This window comes from Mirounga angustirostris, unplaced genomic scaffold, assembly GCF_029215605.1.
Source record: "Mirounga angustirostris isolate CCGP_5_RB_7025 unplaced genomic scaffold, mMirAng1.0.hap1 SCAF_3, whole genome shotgun sequence".
Classification (NCBI taxonomy): Eukaryota; Metazoa; Chordata; class Mammalia; order Carnivora; family Phocidae; genus Mirounga; species Mirounga angustirostris.
The window spans coordinates 917093-929191 of record NW_026991711.1 but is presented as its reverse complement, the minus strand read 5'-3'; the positions used below and the strand labels follow the sequence as shown (position 1 = coordinate 929191).

The window sequence follows — 12099 nt, the reverse complement described above, 5'->3', positions numbered from 1 at the left end:
GCTGGGCGGGGTGTGGCTTGGGGTCAGGGCTGGCCCCACCCCCAGAAGCCCACACTCCCTTCGCTCCTGGCAGTGAGGACACCGCGGAAGCAGGCACCTAGAGGTCTGGTTTCCTGTTGGTGTCTTCCCTGCTCCCGCTGCCCCAGGCAACCGTAGCCCTAGCCGTGCCCTGGCCACAGCAGAGGAGTCTCCAGACACCTGCCGTCCTTCGGCAGCTCTAAGGAGGAGGTGGGAGTGAGCCCGGGGTGCCAGGCACGCGCTGTCCCCACAGGAGGACATGAGGTCGGCACTGGACGAGGGGCAGAGCATCCTGGAGAACATCAGGGAGCCGCTGGCCAAGGGCGGGGAGCAGAGCCTAAACCAGGACCAGCTGGATAACCAGACCACTGTGCAGAGGTGAGGCCCGAGCTGAGGCCAGAGCAACAGAGGACACAGGGGCCCCCAGGTCCTCATCCTAACGGGAAGCAAGGGGACTGCGAGTCCTTACTGCTGACACGCTTGTCTTCCAAACCCCAAAGAAAGCAGCTGTTCCGGGGAGGAAGCTGTCTTAGAGCGAAGGTTCTTTTCTGCCAGCACGGGGGATGCTTAAGGGAGCTGGTGCTGACCGGTCCTGCAGGCTGTGGAGCCCTAATGCTTCCGCACCCACCTGTCTCCGCCCACCGGGCTGGCTTGTGCCTTCGAGACCCAGGGATGCTGTCCTTCCTGGAAAGAGGACAACGTGCACATCCTCTTTGAGCTCCAGCCGCCTGTGCGGACTGGCCCCAGCACCCCGGAACACCCACAGCCCCACGCACAGGCCCGGCCCTTGGCGGGGGACAAGGCGTGCACGGGAACCCAGCAGCCGGACGGCCTGAGGGTGACACCCAGCCCACCACGGGCTGACCCAGGCACAGACCCAGGCGGACTCTTACACGCAGTTTACATGGCCGGGGTGCTGTGCCAGGGATGGGGGGCGGCCTCAGGGGGCCCCATGCAGGTGTGGAGTCATGAACAGAGGGGGCTGGAGCTGACCCCAGGGCTGACGGGCTAACACCCATGGGCATCTGGCAGGCGTTCTGGCCTGGGAGCGGGGTCAGTGAATGGTGGCGGCTCACTGCACCCTTCATCCCCGAACTTAGAAGTGAGAAGCCCAGACCGCTGCCCTCTCAGCTGGTAACACGCTCAGCCCAGCCCTTTGCCCCGGGCTCCCGATGGGCGTTGGCGTGGCCCAGTGCGATGAGGTGTGCGGGCGGCGGCCCGGTGGGGTCGCCCCTGCTGTGCCTCTCCCGCGGGCACAGCTGGCCCTGCGAATCCCGCATCCAGCGCCGGAGAGAGGTGGCGAGGGTGTGGGCAGGCCGCGGAGCCGGAGCCCGCACCCCGCACCCCGCGCCCCACACCCGCGCAGACAGAGCCTCTCCTCTCCCCAGGCTCCTGGCCCAGCTGAGCGAGACCGAGGCTGCCTTCGATGAGTTCTGGGCAAAGCATCAGCAGAAACTCCAACAGTGTCTGCAGCTTCGGCATTTTGAGCAGGACTTTCGAGAGGTGAGTGGCCGGAGCGGGGGCAGCTGGCCGTGGGCGCAGGAAGCCGCGAGGCGGCCCAGGTCCACCCGCCGCTTGGGGCCGAGCTGCCCAGGTCTCCGTCCGCCACACGGAGCTGCGAGACCCCGTGGGACCAGACCTTGAAGCGTGTGGCCAGGGAGTCGTTGCCCACGCAGGTTCCACTCTCTGCCATGGGCGTGCACTTCCCTGCGTTCCTCGCGGCCGAGTCCAGGAGCCATCTGGATGCCCCCTCGCCCAGTGGGCATCTGTCCTGTGCCGGCTCGCACGTCCCAGGTGCCCTGAACTGAGAGCAACAGCCACACTGGGCTCCATAGCTCAGGGATTGTGGGGTGACGCGCGGGGGTGACGCGCGGGGGTGACGCACGGGGTGACGTGCGGGGTGACACGTGGGGGTGACACACGGGGTGACGCCTGGCGGTGACACGCGGGGCTGACACGCAGGGGTGACACGTCGGGGTGACACACGGGGTGACGCGTGGGAGTGACACGCGGGGTGACGTGTGGGGTGACGTGCGGGGTGACGCATGGGGGTGACACGCGGGGTGACGCCTGGCGGTGACACGCGGGGCTGACACAGGGGTGACACGCCGGGGTGACACACGGGGGTGACGCACGGGGGTGACACGTGGGGTGACGTGTGGGGTGACGTGCGGGGTGACGCATGGGGGTGACACGCGGGGTGACGCCTGGCGGTGACACGCGGGGCTGACACACAGGGGTGACACGCCGGGGTGACACGGGGGTGACGCACGGGGGTGACACGCAGGGTGACGCATGGGGGTGACGTGCAGGGTGACGCCTGGCGGTGACACGCGGGGCTGACACGCCGGGGTGACACGCGGGGGTGACACGCCGGGGTGACATGCTGGGGTGACGCACGGGGTGACGCGCGAGGTGACGCGTGGGAGTGACACGCGGGGTGACGCACCAGCGTGACACGCGGGGTGACGCCCGGCGGTGACACGCGGGGCTGACGCCGGGGTGACACGGGGGTGACGCGCCGGGGTGACGCGCCAGGGTGACACGCGGGGTGACGCCTGGTGGTGACACGCGGGGCTGACACGCAGCCGTGGGGTCAGAGGTCTCAACAGGACTCAGCAGAAGCCGTTGATCACTTATTTATGCGCGTGAGCACGCTGAGCCGTCCATGTGCCCTCGTCCTGCCCCATGATGTTTCTCCTGGTCCTTCTGGTCAAGGTGGGGTGGGGGCTTCCAAATGCACGAGAAGCAAGTAACGACCCCAAGTCCAGCGCGAACGCCGTCCCAAGGCCATGGGTAAGGGCCAGGGGAGCAGAAGCAAGCGTTCCAGTCCCCCCAGAGTCCTGAAATGTCACCGTTTCGGGAACACGGGATTGGTTCAGTAGCACTGAGCATGTGCGGGAGCTCGGCGTGCAGGGGACCAGCCTCCCTGGTTGGGACCAGAGAGGTAACCCCGCCTGTGCGAACCGTGGGAGCAGAGAAGATGGTCCTGCCTGACCTCCTCCGGGGGCGCTGAGGAGGGCCCACCAGACACGACAAACGACACTTACGGATAGCTGTAGACCTGAGGACAGTTGTGAAAGAATCCAGCCAGACCTCACCTACCCTCTAGCCAGCTGCGGCCAGAACCACGCGGTCAGCACACGGAACATCCCGCCCCAACACAGACCCGGGTTTCCCTCTTGTAGACACGATTCCCTCCCACCCCACCCACCCACCCCTGCCCTCCTGAGCCCACGTCCCCTTCTGCCCTTCCCTTTGCCCTGCTGAGCCCCCACCCCTCCCCCTGCTGAACCCCTCCCCAGCCATCCTTCCCCTCCTGAACCCCTGGCAACCACTGATCTGCTCTGTTTCCATATGCTGTCATTTCAAGAATGTTCTAGAATGGGGTCATACATATGTAGCCTTCAGGGCCTGGCTCTCTTCATGCCGCAGAATCAATGCAGGTGTTGCAAGTTCACTCTTGTTACTGCTGAATAATTAGGGTTCTGGGGTGCAGGGAGGCCACGGTTTAACACTTCACATGTTTTCATTTTGAGAAAGTCCAGTTTATCAATTTTTTCTTTTAAGGATCATACTTTTGGCGTCCATCCTAAATCCTGGGTCCCAAGTATGTTTTCCTGGGCTTTTCTTGCTAAAAGTCTTACAGTTTTAGGTTTAAGTCCTGATCCATTTTGAGTTAGCTCTTGTGTGGGGTGAGAATCCAGTCACGGTTCAGTGTTTAGTCTCTCTGGGTGTCCGTCCAGGGGCTCTGGCAGCGTTTATCACAAAGGATTCCTGTTCTCCGTTGGACTGCTTTCCCCCTTTTGTCAAAAGTCAGTGAGGCATATCCATTTGGGTCTGCTTCCAGGTGTGCGTCCCGTCCGTCCATCGACCCCACACAGTCTTGCTGGTTGGGGCCGTGCACTAAGTCTTGAAATCAGGTGGACCGTTCCTCCCACCGCCTCTTTGTCCCCAAATCATTTTAGGTTCTCCAGTTCCTTTGCCTTTCTGCAAAAAATCTTTCTAGATCTATAAAGTTTTGCGGCTGTTTTGATAGGAACTGTACTAAATCTATATTTGGGGGAGAGTCAACATCTTTCCTACGTTGAGTCTTGCAGTCAATCAACACAACATGTCTGTCACACCTTTTACTTAGATCTTTCTCATCAATGTTCTGCAGTTTTCAGCAAACCAGTTTAGTATGTGTTCTGTTTGATTTACACTTGAGTATTTCATTTTTAAGCAACTGTAGACGGTGTTTTTAATTTTAGTGTCCATGTATTCATTGCTATACCTAGAAATACAACTGATTTTTGTATGTTTATCTTGCTTCCTGAAACCTTGCTGAACTCACTTACTCTGTTAGTTGTTTTGTAGGGTTTGGGGGATTTTCTGCATAGATGATGAGGTCTCATGCAAACAGGGACAGCTTGATTCTTTCCTTTTCCATCTGTAAGTCTCTGGGTTGTTTGTGTTTTTATGTGTGCATGCGTGCATTTCGCCATCTTGCACTGGCTATGTGGTGAGAGTGCACATCCTTGCCTTGTTCCCGGTCTTAGAAGGAAGGCGTGTTCTCACCACCATGACAGCCGTCCGGTAGGCTGTAAGACTTCTGAGGATGTGTCCCTCTGCCCTGTTTCCTGAGAAGGACCTGGCTCCTCTCTCCTCCCTCCCTTCCTGCTTTGGGCCGTGCCTCCATAGCTGACATGGGCCCGGGCCTTCCTGCCCCTCCTGTGTTTCAGGTCAAAGCCTCCTTAGACACACTGGCCCAGAAGATAGCAACCTTCACCGATGTGGGCAACAGCCTGGCGCACGCAGAGCACCTCCTGAAGGACCTCACCAGCTTTGAGGAGAAGTCGAGCGTAAGGCCTGGGACGTGGGCTGGTGTGGGCAGGGGACAGCCTGCGGGTGGTGCTCACGACACCATGGCATCACTTAGGAAGGCACGGGAAGGGGGCTCTCTTGCCATCAGGGGGGGACGTCACGAGTGGAGGCCGCACGGCCCCAGCCACCGACCCCTCCCAGTCTCATTCCCACCCCCACGGATCCCTCCCAGAAACCACACGCTGCTCGCGCTCACAACCTAAGCTGAGCCGGGTGCCTGGGCACTGTCCCCACAGGCCTCTGTGGAGCGGGCCCGCGCCCTGGCACTGGAGGGCGAGAAGCTCATTGACAGCAAGCACTACGCTGTGGACTCCATCCGCCCCAAGTGCCACGAGCTCCAGCACCTCTGTGAGAGGTCTGCGGCCGAGGTGGAGAGGCGGAGGGGGCTGCTCAGCAAGTCCCTGGAGCTGCACGGCCTCCTGGAAGCAGTAAGACCCCCGTCCTCGCCCTCCTGCTCCCGCATGGCCCGCTCTCTCCCCACGGACCGCAGGCACGGGCTGGAAGCTGGCCCACGCCCTGCGGTCTGTGGGCCTCTCTTGAGCCCAGCCAGTCATGGCTGCCGTTTTCTAGAATTCCCTTGCCACAAGGGCCAAAGCCGGCTAATTCCCTGCACTTTCTCTGCGTGAACGAGTCCGTCTGGGCGGTGTGCGTGGCTTCCGGGCGCCGCACAGTCGAGCCCAGAGATTCCCAGAGCATGGCGGCGGCCGGCGGCGGGTGGGGCGGCCGGCGGGGCCCGGGCAGAGCATGCCTACCAGACACGCCAAGACACGGCCTCTGACGGCGCCCCCCTCTCCCTGCCCAGTCCATGAGGTGGTGTGATGAGGGGATCTACCTGCTAGCCTCGCAGCCTGTGGACAAGTGCCAGTCCCAGGACGGCGCGGAGGCGGCCCTGCAGGAAATCGAGAAATTCCTGGAGACTGGTGCAGAAAATAAGATCCAGGAGCTCAATAAAATTTACCAGGACTATGAGTCCATCCTCACCAAAGACCTGATGGTAAGCAGAGCCGGCCCCTGTGCTGACGGCGGGAAGTTGCTCTGGGGTGTGTGGAAGAATCCCGGCTTGACCTCTTAGAGCATCCTGGGCAGTCATGGGGCTCAGCGTCCCTTCCAGCAGCATCTCCCTCCCAGGGCAGTCTCCCTGCCCCCAGGGTCCTGCGAGGAGCAGCCCCTGCTGGGGGCCCCCTCCTGCGAGTCCTGCTGCATACGGCCCTGGCCCAGTGCCCCACTCTTGCCCAGCCAGCTGTCCGCACCCTTCCTCCAGGGGCCTGCAGACCTGTGGCGGCCTCTCAGCCTCCAGTCCCCCATCCCACGGGGGTCCCACCTCTTCCGACCGCAGCAAGGGCAGGAGTGCGGGATTGCCATGTGGCTGCCATGGGGCTGTGTCCCAAGCTCAACGGAGGGTGTGCTTCTGAAATTGGTGGTGTCTCTTGCTCACGAGTTTGTATACCCTGTCCCTTCAGGAGCACGTGCAGAAAGTCTTCCAGAAGCAAGAGGGCATGGAGGAGATGTTCCACCGGAGACAGGCAAGCCTGAAGAAGCTGGCAGCCAAGCAGACGCGGCCCGTGCAGCCCGTGGCCCCCCGGCCAGAGGCGCTCACAAAATCGCCCTGCCCCTCCCCAGGTATGTGCCGTCACCGTCCTTCCAGGCCACGGTGGGCCCTTGTAAATAAAGTTTTATTGGCACACGGCCAGTATGTGCCATCCACTAGCCGTCAAGGGGCTCTTCCCTGACTCCGGTCTCTGCCCCAGCCTATCTTCCTCAGTGCTGTTGCCAAAATAGTTCTCCGACCGCAGCCCAAAGCCCCCAGTGGCCCCGGTCTCTCGTGTTTTCCTCCTCGGAGGCCGAGCAGGTGGCCACACCATTTCCCAGAGCCCCTTCTGCGGCGGCGTCTGCCTGCCATCCACCTCAGGGATTTGGCGAGTGTGTTGTAAGCTGGTGAGACCCTGGAGAGCCGGCTTCCCCCTCCACAGCATGGGGCATCCGTCAGAGGAGACCTTACCCCCCAGCCCAGTGGTGTCCGGGTCCCACATGTGTGTGCACGGGCTCCATGTTCCCTCCCGGGGCTCCCACCTGCCCTCCTCTGCTCCACGTTTCCTCTGCTTTCCTCCCCGTCGGGCGTGGGCAGGGGGCTTGCTCCTGTTCCTACAACCGTACGCTCCCAGGTGTCGTAGTTCCCCTCCAGGCAGTGAGATACGAAGCCACACCTCCCTTCTTCATTTCTTTCCAAACCAGGCAGAAGGAGAGGCTCTGAGAACAGTTCTGAGGGCAGCGCGCTCCGAAGAGGGCCCTACAGGAGGGCCAAGGTGAGGCCGCCGTCCAGGCCGCCCCCGCGCAGCGGCTCTCCTCGCAGTCCCGCCCTGCCTGTGCCGTGGGACCTCCGATCCCTCCCCAGTGGGGAGTGAGGTTGGGCTCCTCGGAGTCAGGCGTAGGGCTGCACCTTCTCGTGTCTGCCCCGCATGCTCTTCTCTCCGCAGAGCGAGATGAGTGAGAGCCGGCAGGGCCGGAGCAGCTCCACGGGGGATGAGGAGGAAAGCCTGGCCATCTTGCGGAGGTGAGTGGCTCTGGCCCAGAGACGGCAAGTGCAACCGTCTCAGATCTCAGCCTTTGGCCACGGGGAGTCTGAACATCAGCAGGCCCGAGTTGGTGGGATCTGTCAGTGTCCACCGCAAAGCGGGCGTCAGGGAGCACACACACGGGCATGCGCCACGCTGCGTGCAGGCGGGCATGCGTCTGTCCATTTGGCGAGTCCACGTCCACAGCCAAGACAAAGCTGGTTTTTCCTAGAAAAGCCTTTTGTCCCTGGATCCGCAGGCAGGATTTTGATGATTTGAAATGGCTTGTGTCCCCCCTTCCTCAAGCCCCAGGTGACGAGCCTGTGTGATTCCCCAGAGACGGGTGTGTAGCAGTGCTCACCACCCCTGGCGGCCCCCTGGCGCCTCCTTGTGCCGCTTCTCTTTCTTGACCCCCTCCTCTTCCCATGCCCACCCCCGCTCTGGGGGTCTTCTGTCTGCACCCCTTCCTGCCCTAACCCCTCTCTGCTCACAGGCATGTGATGAACGAGCTCTTGGACACGGAACGGGTCTACGTGGAGGAGCTGCTCTGTGTCCTGGAGGTGAGCCTGTGCCAGGGGTGGCGGGGGCACCCCGGGAGCCTGTGATCTGGCTCACCCCACATACAGAGCATGAGAGGAGGGTGGCAGCTTTACTCAGACGGCCCTAAGCTGGAAACAACTCACGTGTCCATCAGTGGGACCAGGAACAAGGAGACGTAGGTGCATCTGCACAGGAACCTACTCCAGCAGCAAAGAAGAGAGTGTGGCTGACCCAGAGCGTGGCTGACCCGGAGTGTGGCTGAGCCCAAGAGCATGGCTGACCCAGGAATGTGGCTGACCCTGAGCGTGGCTGACCCCGAGCGTGGCTGACCCCGGGAACGTGGCTGACCCGGAGTGTGGGTGACCCTGGGAGCGTGGCTGACCACAGAGTGTGGCTGACCCCAAGAGCGTGGCTGACCCCGGGAGCGTGGCTGACCTGGAGTGTGGCTGACCTGGGAGCGTGGCTGACCCTGGAGTGTGGCTGTCCCTGAGCGTGGCTGACCCCGAGAGTGTGGCTGACCCTGGGAGCGTGGCTGACCCTGGAGTGTGGCTGTCCCCAAGCGTGGCTGACCCCGAGCATGGCTGACCACGGGAACGTGGCTGACCCTGGAGTGTGGCTGTCCCTGAGCGTGGCTGACCCCGAGAGTGTGGCTGACCCCGGGAACGTGGCTGACCTGGAGTGTGGCTGACCCTGGAATGTGGCTGTCCCTGAGCATGGCTGACCCCGAGAGTGTGGCTGACTCCAGGAATGTGGCTGATCCGGAGTGTGGCTGACCCCAAGCGTGGCTGACCCCGGGAATGTGGCTGACCCGGAGTGTGGCTGACCCGGGAGCGTGGCTGACCCGGGAGTGTGGCTGACCCTGAGCGTGGCTGACCCAGAGCGTGGCTGACCCTGGAGTGTGGCTGTCCCTGAGCGTGGCTGACCCTGAGAGTGTAGCTGACCCCGGAACGTGGCTGATCCAGAGTGTGGCTGACCCCAAACGTGACTGACCCCGGGAACGTGGCTGACCCGGGGGGCGTGGCTGACCACAGAGTGTGGCTGACCATGGAGTGTTGCCAACACCGGAGCGTGGCTGACCCGAGAGCATGGCTGACCCCAGAGTGTGGCAGGAGCAGGAGGAGGACCGTGTGCAATTCCCTTGCAGGAACAGCTGAGCCACCCGGTCTGGGTGGAGGAGCAGAGTGGAGGCCTCGGGGGCTGTTGCCAGGAAGGCAGGGGCTTGTGGACACTGGAATGTTCTGGATCTTGGTCTGGGTGGTGGTTACAGGGGTGTAGACATTTGAATGATTTGTCAAGGTGTATACAGAACATTTTTCTCCTTCATACCAATTATATGAGTTTTAAGAGGTTGAAAGGGAGAGGATGGAACTCCCCCCCCTCCCAACACAACTCCTAAAAATGGTGCCATCTGTAGCTGACTCACGTTTTTCGGTGCTTGTTGTCTGGGTGGTCATCTCAGAAACGGTCAGTGAATAAGTAAGGGTGGATTCACTTTCTAAGCCCTGAGAGGCGTCACCTACCTGCTGGCAGCCCACGGAGCCTGTTACAGAACCCGGCGTGCCTCCCAACCTCTCCCCGCCTCCACAGGGCTATGCTGCTGAGCTGGATAACCCGCTCATGGCGCACCTCGTGTCACCAGGCCTCCAAAACAAGAAGAACATTCTCTTCGGAAACATGGAAGAGATTTACCACTTTCATAACAGGTCAGGCCCTCCTCTGACCGCACCTGTCCGGTGGGGTCTGCCTCTGAGACAGCGGCCTGCAGGGAGCCAGACCACATGCGGGCCCTGGGCTGTGGTCTGCGGGTGGAGAGCATCCTTCCTCCTCTCAGGGGACGGGCTCTCAGGGGCTGCTGTGGGGCAGTGGGCTCAGGGGGGAGGAGCCGGCCAGGCCGTTACAGGTGTGCTGGGAAGTACCTGGGCTTTGAGGACGTAGGAGCGGCCCCACGCCTGCCAGGCCAGCAGCGACCAGTCCCGCTCAGTGTGTGTGTTGGCCCTTTGGGTGGCACCAACGCCACACCACTCAGCAAGGCCCGTTTTGTCCCCAAGCTCATCCTTGCAAAGGAGGCAGCTGCAGACGTCCCTGTCCTGCCTCTTCTCCCCCCGCGAGCACCGTCTGTGGTCGCCGTGGCTCTGGGGGAAGTACGAACGATGCTCCCGCGGCCGTCCCCCCACCCTTGGCTCCTCGCTGCAGTTTGCGGGAGCTCGTGGGCAAGGACGTGAGGGGGTGGACGCAGGATGCATGGGCGGCAGTCAGACAGACAGCACAGGCCTGTGCGTCCTGAGAAAGCCTCCCCTGGGCTTGTGGGGGCGCTTGAGACTCCTTTCAGCCTGGGTCACCCACTTGCCTACGGAGGAGGCACCAGTGTGCCGCCGGACCGCCCGGACCACTCCCTTTCCACGGAGGGGGCACAGGTCAGGTAGCCTGGTCCCTCAGCGTCCTCGGCTTGGGCCAGGCCTCAGTGCTTGCGAACTGACCCCAGGGAGCTCTCCCTCGAGGCAGGATTGACCCCTGCGGAGCTCGATGGGTCTGGGCGGGTCTCTCACAGCTGCACCAGCTTCTGTCTGCCTCCTCGTCCCCGTCCGGCGTGCAGAAAGCAGCAGGCCTAACTTCTGTGTGAACGCCAACACCAGCCACCTGAAGGGACCCACGAAGGGGCCAGGTCTGCTTAAACCCGAGTTTGCTGTAGCCGGGCCCCCAGGAGAGCCCGGCCTGCGCTGCAGGGCCCCGCTCACAGTCTCCTGACTGTCCAGAGTCAGAAATAAACGTGACCTGGGAAATAACATCTGTTCATCTGTGACCGGCGTCTCCTCCGGGTTGCTCTTCACGTGACCTCAGGCGCACTTTCTCTGTCTAGAATATTCCTGAGGGAGCTGGAAGACTACGCAGGCTGCCCAGAGCTGGTTGGAAGGTGTTTCCTGGAACGGGTATGTGTTTTTTCAATGTGCACCTTGCCGTGCCTACCTTGTTAAAATTACTGCATGAAACAATTATGACTTTAAACCCTATCACAGTCTCCTTCTAGCCCACTGAAATCACGAAGGGCAGGTGTTCCCGGTCTGCCTGAGGTGGGGCTTTATCTAAAGCCCAGTAGCTGGTTCAGAAGCGCCAGACTTAGAAAGCGTCTGTCTCGACAGCACACGGCAGACTTTGTGCAGCTGAGCTTAGCTGACCTTCCTCGAGCTGGTGCCTGTGTCTGGTCTTGGCCCGGCCACCAGCCCTCCCGCGCGAGCGGGCCTAGGACGGGTCTCCTTCCTTTTCTCGTCTTTGACCCGGCCGACGTCCAGCTCCTTCCGGGCTGGGAGAAGCGGTGGGAGCAGGACGGGGTGTTCCTCTCAGGCCCGTCCGGATACACTGTGAGCTGGGCGACATGGACAGTGTAGCTGAGCTCAAGCCATTTTCACGATACGATAATGTAGAGGTCGAGACACGTCAGCGTGAACTGGGGTCGAGAGGCAGAAGGAAGGAGGAGGACCTGTATTTCTGCTCCGACTCGGTCTGGTCGCTGTTGACCTCCTCGGCGCTGTTTGAGAGTGGAGGGGGGGGGGTCCTGCTGGAGGTCCGTGGTTCTCAAAGTGGGTGCCCTGGCCAGCAGCATCAGCATCCTGGGGTCTTACTGGAAATGCAGGTTCTCAGGTCCCACCCCACACCTGCCGACTCAGAACCTCCAGGGGGTTCTGTGTTAACAAACCCCCGGGCAGCTCCGTGCACACGCACGTTTGAGCACCAAGCTCTGCAGGCTCTTTCGTTAGAAGGTCAGCCACTGTTTTTAGTCTGTTGTTCTCACGGCAAAAAGCCAGCTGTGTGGTGCTAGTCTGTGTGAAGGAGGGACTAACGCAGCTCCGAAGCGAACCCTGGTGGGCTTGCGATGCGGCATGGGAGGTGGAGGTGGAGGCGGGGATGGGTGCGCCCTGTGACGTGCTCTGTCCCCGGGTCAGATGGAGGAGTTCCAGATCTACGAGAAGTATTGTCAGAACAAGCCGCGCTCCGAGAGCCTGTGGAGACAGTGTTCCGACTGCCCATTCTTTCAGGTGTGTTTGGGGGAGCCCCCCGTGAGCGCACGGCCTCCCCCACTGCCGCCCTCACACACAGGGACGGAGACGGTCCCAACGGGCGGGCTCTG

At 61.8% G+C, this 12099-nt stretch overlaps 1 protein-coding gene across 7 annotated transcripts in view; it reads left to right on the top strand.

Annotated features, from left to right (window-relative positions):
• MCF2L (MCF.2 cell line derived transforming sequence like) overlaps positions 1–12099 on the top strand; it is a 96600-nt gene that overhangs the window by 72455 nt on the left and 12046 nt on the right. For all 7 annotated transcript variants that reach the window (XM_064585884.1, XM_064585885.1, XM_045869740.3 and 4 more), the window contains exons 8-19: positions 272–396; positions 1407–1521; positions 4743–4862; positions 5121–5312; positions 5687–5878; positions 6345–6504; positions 7117–7187; positions 7359–7435; positions 7930–7996; positions 9564–9679; positions 10834–10903; positions 11915–12007. In XM_064585884.1, the coding sequence (XP_064441954.1) occupies positions 272–396; positions 1407–1521; positions 4743–4862; positions 5121–5312; positions 5687–5878; positions 6345–6504; positions 7117–7187; positions 7359–7435; positions 7930–7996; positions 9564–9679; positions 10834–10903; positions 11915–12007 (1398 nt within the window). The remainder of the gene's footprint in view (positions 1–271; positions 397–1406; positions 1522–4742; positions 4863–5120; positions 5313–5686; positions 5879–6344; positions 6505–7116; positions 7188–7358; positions 7436–7929; positions 7997–9563; positions 9680–10833; positions 10904–11914; positions 12008–12099) is intronic.